The sequence below is a fragment of the Neophocaena asiaeorientalis genome, unplaced genomic scaffold (assembly GCF_003031525.2).
Source record: "Neophocaena asiaeorientalis asiaeorientalis breed wild unplaced genomic scaffold, Neophocaena_asiaeorientalis_V1.1 scaffold407, whole genome shotgun sequence".
NCBI lineage: Eukaryota > Metazoa > Chordata > Mammalia > Artiodactyla > Phocoenidae > Neophocaena > Neophocaena asiaeorientalis.
This window is the reverse complement of record NW_020174060.1, coordinates 459,166-472,105: the sequence shown is the minus strand read 5'-3', so window position 1 is coordinate 472,105 and position 12,940 is coordinate 459,166. Positions and strand designations below refer to the sequence as shown.

Here is a 12,940-nt window from a genome sequence, read left to right as displayed (position 1 = left end):
GAGAATATTTTGTAAGTCAGGCATGGCTTTCGTTGCAAATGTGAAACGTGGGTGTTATCTGCATTATAAATGCCCTCCCCTCTCAGCAAAGAACCAAGAGTTACTTGCAGCTCAATGTCCTGATTATAGCTGTTTCTCAACTTACAGTTTTGAACCCAAATGTGCAAGTAATGGTTCAAACTCTGCCCCCTTCACTCTAAGGATGTCTCCAGAGAGGTGCTTCAGCCCCTGCAACCCAGGGGCCCCCAGCAGGGCCTTTGCACAGAAGCAGAGGAAGAACATTAACCAGGGCAGTGGGAGGCGCCATGTCACCCCTATCCACTTAAGTGCTTGTCACTTTGCCCAAATCGCACTATGGGTGGGGTCGGATGTGTCCCTGGCTTCTGTGGAAATGCAAGTCCACCTAGGTGAAGAAACCTACCAAACTTTGTTTCCTCCTCAGGTCAAAGCATGGGTGACTCGAGAGCAGGGCATTTGACAGAGAAACAAGAAGGGGGGCCAGAGCCAGAGGAGGTCTCAAGCAAGATGCCTGCCTTAAGTTCAGCCTTCACTGCCATCTGGAGTTACATCTAAGAAGCTATCTTTATGCAGGAGACATAAATGGTGGGCGTGGGGAGATGCGAGTTGGTCCAGTGTGGGCCAGTGAAGGGCGGTGGATGCTTGGTTTGGGATGCAACCGTGCCCCAGATGTTCATTGGCTTCCCCGAGTCTCCAGACTAACTCAGGTAGAGACCTTGTTCTGCAGAAAAGCCTTACAGAGATGCGGTGGGGAGAAGGAAATGGAACTGTTATTAAAAAGAAAACAAAACCAAGCCAAACCAAAAAAGAAAACCCTCTTCCTCTGGCGTCTCCGAGGGCTTCTGAGTCACTCTCTGAGGACAGCTTGGTGAGGAAACTCACACATTGTCCTTTCCCTCCCCCGGGGGTCACGGTCTTTTTCTCTCTCTCTCTTTCTCTCTGGCAGGTAGAATTGGTGGCCAGGTTTTTTCATCTGTCACTCCTCTTATGTTTTTGTGAAGAGACTAGAAGCCAATGAGAGAGGCTGCCTGGGAGAGGAGGGAAGATTGCAGCAAGATTGTCTGAGAACTTGCAGAACTTTCCAGGACATACCAGGTAACAGGGCTTGTTCGTCTCTCTACCTCTCTCTTTCCCCTTCCCTCCCTCTCCTTCTCCCTCTCTGTGCAGTTCTCCCAGTAACAATCTGTGTCAATCTGCACACTTGATCTTTCTAAGCCTGAGTTTCATTATTCCTAAATTATCAGGGTCAGGAATTACATACCCTAAAGCCCCAAATAACCGCAAACAGAAAATATTACTAGTACTATATTTTTCAGAACCTAAAATTTTGAACAGAATGAGCTCAGAGAGTAGCCCTTTGGTGATACTAGCTCGCTTATTTCTCGCGTTTGTGCAAAAACGTATCCACATAGGCACCCACATCTGGGTGCACCTGTAGAGTTCTCTGCGCGTTGCTGGGTGACGGGGGACGGTCTGACCCTCCTCCCTGCAACCTGCTCCCAGAAGTCATAGGATGCCTTCTGAAGAACAGGCTGGAAACCGGCCTTGCGATTTTAATCTGACTTGAGGTCTGTCGCTTGTCTCTGTCGCACACACCACTCAACTCGAAGGCAAGTTTCTGTTTTCAAGAGGGAAAACGATTTCAGGAACAGGACAAGGTGATCCGCTTGGGTAAAACACGTGCTTTATTTCTGAGAAAGACATCCAATTTATTGTTTTGAAAAATGATTTAACCTGCTCACTGACCAGGATGGAGTTACGAGGGCGTTATCCCTGGAGGATTACCCTGCTTGGCACCCTTTGACAGCGACCGGTGTCTCACCGTGGCATCTTGTTTATGATTCCTAATCGGCGTGTCACCTTCTCCAACCCTCTCCCGTGGGGCCAGTAGGGAGGAGATCCTGAATACTTTTGGCAAATGAGAGTGAGATAATCTGCCTGGGTTTTGGCCCATTTCACAATTTTGCCAAGGGTGCCTCTACCTTTCCTGTCCCCACGTGCTCCTTTCAGCCCTGCCCAGTGGAGACGTCGCAGGAAGTGGGGCTTCCCAAGGGTGGTACAAGGAATCACCTTCTTTCCCTGTCTTTGGAAGGAGCTGTTCTCTAAACTGGTCCAACCGTCCTCCAAGTGTAGGGAGAGAAGTGTCTAGCAAAGCCAGGTATTTAGTAACATTTTCAATGAGTGGATGGAAGGATGATGGCTCTGCAGTGAGGTTGATGGCCAGGAGGAAGCACGATGATGGTGATGTCGGGAGGGGACTAATGTGGCGACAAGGGCACAGGGATCTGCAGGGGACAGAGTAGGGGAGGGTGTGCAGCTGGGACCCGGTGGCAGCCTTCTGGCCAGAGGTGTGGCCGTTTGGACTAGAGAGGGAAAAAAAATCCTCCCAAAATAATTGAGAAAGATGGTTCTTGAGAAGGGGCCCCTTTTTTCACTTCTCTTTCTGCTCAGGCTAGACTCAGAGAGAGCAGGAATTCAAGCCTCTCATTCTTGTTCCAAGATGGCTGGCTACCAGTCGCTTGGCCATACACATCACGTGAGTAGCGCTGCTTGACCCGTTCCCGAGGGTCTGAGGGGCAGCCAGAGGGGAACATCCCTCCCAGCACACAGGGCAGGCAGCGCACTCTGGTCCTGCCTGCACTCCCAATTGGCCGGGAGACACCGTGAAGGGGTTGCCATCTCTCTCGGATATCCCTTCAACCCACAGTCCTGGGTGCAGGTGGCTTCACATTGCTGCTGTATTCCTCATATATAAAAGACGTGGACAGTGTTACCTGATTTCTCTGAGTCCAGGCATATCAGCTCCAGCCCCCCTCCAGCTCCCCTTTCTGCAGCTCTTTCAGCATCACCTTCTCTGCCCCTTAACATTCATCCAATCACTTACCTGGTACCAGCCTGGTGTCCTCAGATGCTTGGGAGCCCCTCCTTGCTGGTCCTCTCTGGAGACCACCATTCAAGATGATCCAAGGGCAGTACATGAGAAAACAGAGCACCTTGGTTTCAAGATCATCAGCACAGAAAACAAGCTGATATCTAAAAAACACCGGTGTCCCCATTTGCCTCCCCTATGCAATCACATCTTTTAAAAAGTCCTCCCTGTAGACTTCGTGCTTGAAAAGATCCAGCCAAAGGTGAGAATTATTTTCAGGTTTGCTCCTTCTCCAGATTTCAACAGAGAGAATTAGCTGGATCGATGTATCAGTTTTCTCCAGAAAAAACGGAACCAATAGGATGTATATATGAAGAAATCTATTTGAAGGATTGGCTCACGCAATTATGGGGGCTAGTAGGTCCAAAACTGGCAGGCTAGAAACTCAGGCAGGAGCTGATGTTGAAGTCTTGAGGCTGAATTCTCTTTTGGCTTGAAAATACCATTAGAACGAATTACAAGATATTACCGGGAAACTGTCTGATAGAAGCTGAATTTTGACATTCAAATTAAAATAATTCCCAAGTTATTTATTTATTAAATTATTTTTCCTTCAAAGGTAATCACAGTGGCCAGTTTCAGAGGTGGAGGGGCTAGATAACATCCTATATGGTGTGATTCCAAGGAGTGTGGAGGAAATCTACTTATTCCAAAAAGTAGTTTTTTTCGGTTCACCTGTCCTAGATGCTGAAATTCCACAATTAGAGATTCATTCTTTAGCATTAACTCCTTGAGCCTTAGAAAATACTCTAAAACTTGGCACACAGTGAGGTCCTGATGCAGTTTTGGCAAGGGTCGTGACGTTCTTTCCCAATAGTGAAGCTTGAGTAGTCATCCTTGGATGGGGCCTGAGTGGCCCCACTCGCTGAGCACAGGAAGTAGGAAGTAGGAAGAAAGACAAAGATCAAGAAAAAGGCATATGGGGTACAATGAAAGAAGGGGAGTGGACTGGAGAGGGATGCCCCTGAGGTAGCTACTGGTCAGAGACTATTTGAGCTGAGAATATGGAAGCATAACTCTTTGGTAACATAAGAGCTGGTCTGAGCCTAACAGATCAGGTCTTCCCTCTGTTTACCGGACGTATGCTCCACCCCACTGCCCACCTGGGGTCATGACAATCTCCTACTCCTGGCATGACCAACTCGTCCTGGTTTGCCTGGGGCTCTCCCAGTTTCAACACTGAAGTTCCTTTGATCAGGGAATCCTCTCAGTCCTGGGCAAACTGGGATGATTCGTGACCCTCTCTACCACCATCACCATGGAAACTTAGGGAAGAATGTCTTTTGTGAGTTTACCCAAGGCGAAACTTTGCGAGGCAATCTTGAGTTTGGGTGCCAGGACTGAGATCCTGAAGACAGAGAGCCAGGAAGCCAGGATATGACCAACTTCCTTAGTTGGTCTTCTGGGTGGACAGCACGTTTTCAGTGCGTCCTGTTAGTAGCTAAATCCAGGTGGCGGGAAACCACGTGCGGTGCTCTTGTGTTGGGACTGTGTATATACTCTTTGTGAGGAAGTTCAGTCTAGTGCCGAGAATGGCTGAGGGTCCGCAGCCCTGGGTTTTAGTCTCGGCTCGTCCATTAAAGTATGTGTGACCTTCAGTAGTCGTTTTTTTCTCCCTTCAATCTCCTCATCTATAAAATGTGGTGTTTTGTGTCGGATGTCACATCCGACTCGAGTATGAACAGTCTCTGCCTGTTTTCCGTCTAGAACAAAATGGAGGGGCTTCAGAAGGGTGGAGAAGACACGTGCATCAAAGGTAAGATCTGGTGGAGCCCTGCACAACACCTGGGGACCATGAACTCAGCATTGGGTCAGCAAACTTCCCACCGGTAGGGAAAAGTACAAGACTAGAGTCACCTCAACACAAAGAAAATGCATGTCCCCCAAGAAATAGAACTTATTAGGCTATCTGCTGTCATGCTCTCCTTAGTGAGGGTAAGTTCTTTCAGATAAAACCCTGCCATCTTGTAAAACAGAGACCAGGCAGGGATGGGAGGAGATGAAAGTATGCGACTGACAATTAATTTAATGGTTGTAGGAAGCTCTGAGCATCAGAAGGCCTTCAGGGTGGGAACTGAATAGGGAGAATGTTCTGGAAAGGGTGGAAAAATTCAGCATCCCAAAAGGAGCGATCCTGATGACTTTGGCCAGCTGGGATGATTTATTCCACCAACCCTGCAAGACTTCCCTTTATTCTCTATGTAACAATATTTACTCTGAGCCCAGCCCTGTTCTGGGAAAAGAGAGTGTGATAGCCTAATTGATCCAGGGATGCTATTTCTTCTAGGTCTTTTCCTTTTTATCTTTCGTTCTCTTCCTCCTAAAAAGGCATTTATTACTCTTTTTGTCAGTTCAGGCTGCTAAAACAACCACCACAGACTGGGTGGTAACCAACAAATGTTAATTTCTCACTGATCTGGAGGCTGGGAGGTCCAAGGTCCAGGTGTGGTAGATCTGGTGTCTGGGGAGAACACTCTTCCGGGTTGCTGTGTCCTCATCTGGTGGAAAGAGAGTTCTAGTCTCTTTCTTTTCTTAGAAGGACGCTAATTCCATCATGGAGTTCCATCCTCACGCCCTCATCTAGACCTCAGCACTTCCCAAAGACCCAACTTCCAGATACCATCACATTGACGATTAGGGTTTCAGCATATGATTTTGGGGGGGACACATTCAGTCCATGGCAATGGCACATTAACTTTCTGTGTGCTCTGACAGGCAGAGGAGAAGAGAGCTTAAATCCAGGATCGTTTTGGTTGAGGATCATCCTGGTGGGCAAAACAGGCAGCGGGAAGAGTGCCACCGGGAACAGCATCCTCTGCCAGCCAGTGTTTGAGTCCAGGCTGGCGGCCCAGTCGGTGACCAGGAAGTGTCAGGGCGCAACGGGCACGTGGGATGGGAGGAGCGTCCTGGTGGTGGACACGCCCCCCATCTTTGAGGCGAGGGCCCAGGACCAAGAGGCGTACGAGGACATCGGGGACTGCTACCTGCTCTCGGCCCCGGGGCCTCACGTGCTGCTGCTGGTGACCCAGCTGGGGCGCTTCACAGAGCAGGACGTGGTGGCCGTGACCAGGGTGAAGGAGGTCTTTGGGGCGAGAGCCCTGAGACACACGGTCATCCTCTTCACCCGCAAGGAGGACTTAGCGGACGGATCCTTGCATGACTACGTAGCAAACACAGACAACGTCAGGCTGAGGGGCCTGGTCCGGGAGTGCGGGCACAGGTACTGCGCCTTCAGCAACCGGGCCTCCGGGGACGAGCAGAGGAAGCAGCTGGCCGAGCTGATGGCCATGGTCGAGGGGCTGGAGAGGGAACTCCAGGGCGCCTGCCTCAGCAACGACCTCTTCTTTGATGCACAGCGGCTCCAGCAGGGCGGGGGCGACCCCCACGGAGAAGGTCACGTGCGCTACCTGGCCAAGGTGCGGTCGCATATTGCAAAGCAAAAGCAAGACCTGAAAGAGGCCCAGAGAAACCGCGCCTTCAAGGCGCTCCTGCGAGTCAAACACTGGATCGTCGTGCACGACGCTCTTTGTGTGTGTCTTGTCTGGTGCAGCTTACTTTTTCTTCTTATTCTGCTGATCATTTGGTATCATCTTTAATTCTCCTCTGTCTCATCTGTTTGTCAGAGGCTTTTCTAAAGTATCACCTCAAGGATTCTTTGTTCATTTCAGAAATAAATTCTGTTGGTCTGCAGGGGACATGGTTTGTCATCTCCGCAGCTCCCAGCTTCCTTGTGGGTTTCTGGCTCGGTTCACGCCTCCACCAGTCCCTCGGTGAAGCCACGTGCTTCAGAGGAAGATGACGATGGCTCAGTTCGAGGGATGCCTGGCTGGTCTATATACAATCTCATTTTCTTTGTAGTGAGCAGCTCAGGCATAGGCCTGAGACCCAATTCAGGCCAATGGGAAGTGAGAAAAAGTCTGCAGAGCTGGGGCCAGGTTTCTGCTTGCCCAGGAAAGACCCCCATAGAGAGACAGTCTCTTCCTCCTCTGAGCATTGTTCGACCTGCGTGTAATGCTTGGAACGACAGCAGCCGTGTGGCTACCGACCTGAGGTTGAAGCCAAGCAGAATGATGGAGTCAACCCGAGCCACCGACTCAACCGCCTTGAAGCTTGCACTGTCTCTGCGTTTCCAGTATGTCAGCCAATAAATTCCCTTATTGCTTAAGCTATTGGAGTTTGGGGTCTCTTCTACCTGCATTTGAAAACATTTGAACTAATGAAGCGTTCTCCATATCCTTTTAAAAAAATCCTTAAATCTATCAGAACTTCCCTGTTTTCATGCTTCCTGTGAGTAAGTGAATCGAGACTAAATAAACGAATTTCTCTTTTCTTGTTCCCGGTATCAGGAAGGACCTCCCTCTACAGCCAAATTTCCTGCTTAGAGTAGACACTCACTGAATCCTGAAGAAAGTGAAAAATCCCTAGAGTTGCATTATTTTGGAAATGACAAAAGGAGGGGGCAGAGGAAATGGGACGATCCCTAGGGGGGTCTTTTCCATGCTTCCTTTATCCTTTGAGGGAGAAACAGAGCCATATTTGAACACTTTCCAAGGAGTTACTGTGGTGAACATTCATGTGTGAGTACAGGCTGAGCAAAACCCTTTCTCCTTCTCTGCTCTAAAATATCCTTGGGTTAACCCTCCGGCTTTATTCCTCTTGGAAATCAACAAAGGTGGAATGTCATCTGGATCACTGGGCAACGCTGCTCCTGGGGAAAGATGACTTCTTGGTGCGGGGAGGCCTGGGAATGGACCATCTACACACCTGGAGGGAGACCGTCCTCCTGCAGCCCTGCTCTCTTAATACTTTCTTGGGCCGAGTTCCTGCCTGGTAGGGATGCCTTCCCTGGAGGGAGGATGAGACCGCCCCGCCCAGAGGGCTTCAAGGACAGCACACCCAGATCCAAAGTCTGCCTTCCTCTGCGCAGCCCACTCTCCCTCTGAGGGTCCGGGACAGTGCAGGGAGCCACTGTCACGGGGAGGCGAGACGGAAACCTGGGTCCCTCCCGACCTTGCTGCTAGTGCCCACACTGTGTCAGTTCCACCCCGTCGGTGTCGCCCCTCCGCGTTCCCTCCTCTCCTTCCCCACGCCTCGTGTTATGGCGCAGACTCTGACGGCCAAGATGGAATTCTTTTCTTCTGAATGGTATCCTTTGTTCTCAGGCTTACACTTATTTAGTCCAATGGCCACATTGCGGCAGCATGGTCTTCCTAAAATTCCTAACTTACTTAAAAGCCTCGGGGAGGTAGCCCTTGAACCCTGGGGGTGATGCCCAGGGCCCCGCCCAGCCAGATGCCTCCCTGCATCCCTCCTACCAGGATTCTCATTCCCCGCGTTGAGCGTGGGCTCCCTCCTCCTGAGTGAGTCCCGGGTGGGAGGGGCCGGCACATTCCTAGAAGCTCCCGCCCCCTCCTTCTGGCTGACACATTTCTCTCTCATACCCATTTTTATATGCCTTTATCCCCCTACCGCGCTGAGCATAGAGCCCGACACTCAGTGCTCACACAGGTGTTGGTGGAGCGGGACTGGATGAAGACAAGGAAGGGAGAGACCGAGTTAGGTCGGACCGTTTGGAAACACTGCATTGAGGAGGGGGTCCTTGGGCTGAGAACGCAAGAGTTCCTTGGGGTTTCAAGAGTTTGTGGAGCTCAGACATAGCACTGCTTGCACAAGATTGGAATCAGTTATGGGGTAGCGCTGTAGAGACCAACACGCACCTTAGTACCAGTGGAGGTTTGCAGAATGACGCTTGGGAATCACAGTTAAGTTCCTGAGATTCACTCTAGCGTATTCATCACTTGCCCATCCAGTCACAGGCTGCCTGGGACGACTGCGGGTCTCCCCTACAGGGTACGAAGCAGGGGCTGGGGGCGGCAGCTATCCCAAAGGAGAAGCTCAGAGGGGCCGCACAGGGCCCTTCCTCTTCGGATTTCCTGTTTCCACTGACTTCGTGACTTCCACTCAGATTTCACGCCAATGTCTGCCCTCTTCTCTTTGCTACCATTGAAATGGGCAACGCCACCCTTTCCCCAAATTTCTGCAGGTATCACACACGATTGTGCTGACTTTGGGGTTCAAGATGTTCCAGTACATCAGAGCTCAACCCATGATGGAAAACTTCCTAAGACGGGGGTCGGCTAACCGCAGGCTGCAGACCTAATCCAGCCTGCCGCCCATTTTGCATAACCTGTGAGCTAAAAAAGGGCTTTTACATTTATTGAAGGGTGAAGAAATCAAAAGAAGCAAAATGTTTCACATACGAAAAGTACATGAAATTCAAATTGCATAAAGTCGTATGGGGATGCAGCCTCGCCTGGCGCCTGCATCTTGTCCCTTTGCTCTGCAAGGGAACGGTTGAGTGGCTGCAATGGAGACCAGATAGTCGGCTAAGCCTGAAATACTACCCTTACAGTCTGGCCCTTGTCAAGCCCCGCTCTAACAAATTCCAGTTCCTTAATTTCCCAGGCACTGACTCTGCACGGACCCCATTCCTCTTCTCCCTCACCCCCAGTCCCCTCCCCCTTTCTCCCTCAGCCTCTTCAGGCCCCCGAGACCACCCCCGCCCCCCCACCGAAATGTCCTCATCTTTCTCTCTTGGGGGGGGTGCCTTTTTATTTTTTTTCCACAGCCTACAAGGAAGTCAGAGTACGTTTATGAATACAATAAGGAATTCCACCACCAGCTTTTAATATAACATGTTTCTCTCCTCAACAGCAAGACTGTAAAAAGTAGGTCACAGAGGTGAGATGCCCACACAGCATGACAGTCCACTCACTTTCCTTCCTGCAGGCTCCCTAATATTTCACGACTGTATCCAGTTAGTTTATTATTTGCTTTCACCATTTTTAACAAAACAAAAAGGGGATTTTCCTTTGGATTTTACCTAAAATGCAGCTGAAGAAAATGGATGGTGTGTCTGATGCAAGGAAGGGAAATTGAAAGTGAAACTACACGAAAAGCAAATAAAGTTCCTTATCAACACAAAGATACTGACTCTGACAAAATGGAAGCTGATGGCAGGTATCATCTGAAAATGCTCAGCATTCGTGACTGCTACACAAGATAATTAAAACGGCAAGAAAACTCAAAAAGCATATAACAAAAAGAGCAAATATTCCGATGTGAGAAACGATCCAGTGTTTGACTCGCAGGAGCGCCTTGAAGGCGCGGTTTCTCTGGGCCTCTTTCAGGTCTTGCTTTTGCTTTGCAATATGCGACGACACCTCTGAGTGACTACCCTTGTCTTTTGTTTCTTGGGGTTGGGTGTCTCTTCTTGGGGGTGTGTGTGTGATGTTTGAGGAGTGGTAAGCAATTCTCTTCAGCGTATCCATGAGCTATTTCGCCAGCATGTGGAAGAATAGATCTTAGGTGTTTTCAGATGTAGTAAATCAAGGTATATACACGATTTAACACTATTTCCAAAGTAAAAAGGAGTGCCTAAAATTAATGGTGTAGAGTGAAAGGAAACATAAAGTAAATAAGAACTGGGCCGAGAAGGAGATTGAATGTAAGGTATAAAAATAATGAAGACCCTAAATAATAATTAAAACAAAACACTACATCATTTTGGAAGACAACTACTTAAAAAAAAAAAAGAGGTAAAAGACAAATTTAGAAAAAAATCTCAAAATATTTTATTGCTGGAATAAGCAAGCACAAATGCAGTTGTATAAGAAAAGGCAAACATTGCCACTAACAGGTGAAGGCTCCCAGGGCAGAAAAAAAGGGTCTTGGGTCATAGTCTAGCTCTGGCTTCCCCAAGGAGTTATAGGAATTCCTCTTCTAGGGAGTTCAATCCATAGGATATTCTCTGGAAGGCGTAGTGGCGTCTGCCCAGCCAGGTGATGAATATTGAATATTGTACAAGAATTGAATATTGTACAATACTGAATATTGTACAAGACTATATAAGAGGGTATGCATTGTTTGAAATCTTCTGCTTGACAATCTCATCTTGGGGGCTTCCCTGGTGGCGTAGTGGTTAAGAATCCGCCTGCTGATGCAGGGGAGATGGGTTCGAGCCCTGGGTCAGGAAGATCCCACATGCCGTGGAGCAACTAAGCCTGTGTGCCACAACTACTGAGCCTGCGCTCTAGAGCCTGTGAGCCACATCTACTGAAGACCGCGTGCCTAGAGCACGTGCTCCGCAAGAAGAGAAGCCACTGCAATGAGAAGCCCGCGCACTGCAACAAAGAGTAGCCCCCTCTCACCGCAACTAGAGAAAGCCCATGCGCAGCAACGAAGACCCAGTACAGCCAAAAATATAAATAAATTAAAAAAAAAGAAAAACTCATGTCCAAAAACAACTCTCAGAAGTAAGTCAAATATGAACCTCTTTAGATAAAATGACAGTTGATCCAGGCAGCAGGGCATGGAAATATGAAAGAAACTTCATCAGCACACGATCAACGAATTTTTATTCTTGAAGAGATAAAAGAAAAGGTGAGGAAAAAAAAAGAAAGAAAATGAGAGGACATGTAATTTGTTGAGATATATTATATATATATATATATATATATATATATTCACTCAAATAGACAGTTTTTGAGAAGTTATAGCATTTTGACCCTGTGTGTCTGGTTCAGGAAACTCTTCCTATAGGACAATAAGGAAAAATAAGTTCCAGTTCTGATTTGCCACGTTTTGCCCTTAGAAAATCACTTGACTCTCAGTACATTACTTTCCTCTTCAAATAAAAGGCTGTTAATGATAATTACCCTTCATACCTCATGAGGTATTTTTCATCATAAAATATTAAGGCAATAAATTGTCATTATATTATAGTGTTCTCTCTACAGCTTCTGTTTTCTATTTTATGATCAGTCTTATATTATTTTGTTTTATGATCTATCTTGTATTACATGTGTAACATTAAATTGTATATATTTAAAATTTTTTTGGCTGCCCGCGCATCACGCGGGATCTTCGTTCCCGACCAGGGATGGAACCCGTGCCCTCTGCAGTGGAAGCGTGGAGTTTTAACCACTGGACCGCCAGGGAAGTCCCTAAATTACATTTTAAAAACTAAAAATTGTGTCTTCCATTTACTTATGGGTCATGTTGCATAGTTCTAAATCTAAGGATTAGAAACTAGCAATATTTTAGAGAACAAATACAACTTTGACCGCGCTTTGTAAATATATTTGATGACTAATCATGCCGACCTTATATTACCACTAGCTCCCAACTCTATACATAGAAGAATGAGGAGTAGTTATTATTATGAAGAATAAATGCGGAGTATTCATGAGTGTGAAATTTATGTATTTATGAGATTTATTTATGAGGATTATTATTATGAGAAGTTTCTTCTTAGACTTTTTGTTTCTGTACTGTATTCTTATGGAATTTAACCTACAAAGTGCTTTCACTCATGTTACTTCATCGTACATGAAAACTATAAGGATTAATATTAATATATACATCTCAAGAAAAGCTGAATCCCCTTGTGCCCAAGGTCCTGGAGCAAGTTCATAGGGGACCGGCTTTGTCACACAAGCCCTCTGCACATCTCCTGCTCTTTCCACTGTCCCGCACAATGGTCCTGGTGATGCCCCAAGCAGGGTGTTTTACCCACGGATGTCAAGCCTTCCTCTGATCCTACACATTTCTATATGCTACAGTCCGCATGAGAATTTTACAATCCTAACACTCATATTTATTTTAAAAATCACATGTCCATTTACAAACAAGACAAAACTAATAAGCAATGACAGAAACTGGAGGGCATATGTGGACACCCTGACGTGAGAAAACGAAAAATGAAAGAACAAGCAGGTTACAATCAACCCCATGGTAAGCGAAGTCTTTGGCTTACAATGTATGCTCGTGCGCACGTGGCCCTGGATGGGAAGCTGCGGACACAGGCGGTCTCCGCTACGTCGGCCCCTTCCTGGGGCCCTCAGGGTGTGGGAAGAGTCCCTCCATGGCCGAGAGTTCTTGCATGGGCCCAGCACGACGCTGAAGGCAGGAATTGATAATGGACTTTTTTTC

At 47.7% G+C, this 12,940-nt stretch overlaps 1 protein-coding gene across 5 annotated transcripts; it reads left to right on the top strand.

Moving 5' to 3' along the window:
- Nucleotides 1-582: 582 nt before the first annotated feature.
- On the top strand, nucleotides 583-7,178 carry GIMAP5 (GTPase, IMAP family member 5). Of its 5 annotated transcripts, none has more exons than XM_024754448.1 (4): nucleotides 583-603; nucleotides 1,020-1,113; nucleotides 4,655-4,703; nucleotides 5,663-7,174. In XM_024754448.1, the coding sequence occupies exons 3-4, from the start codon at nucleotides 4,661-4,663 to the stop codon at nucleotides 6,541-6,543; spliced, it is 924 nt and encodes a 307-aa protein (XP_024610216.1). In that variant the 5' UTR covers nucleotides 583-603; nucleotides 1,020-1,113; nucleotides 4,655-4,660; the 3' UTR covers nucleotides 6,544-7,174. The 5 variants fall into 5 exon arrangements, with proteins under 5 accessions (XP_024610216.1, XP_024610215.1, XP_024610214.1 ...); XM_024754447.1 differs by lacking the exon at nucleotides 583-603 and adding an exon at nucleotides 702-725; XM_024754446.1 differs by lacking the exon at nucleotides 583-603 and adding an exon at nucleotides 786-886.
- The last annotated feature ends 5,762 nt before the right edge of the window (nucleotides 7,179-12,940 follow it).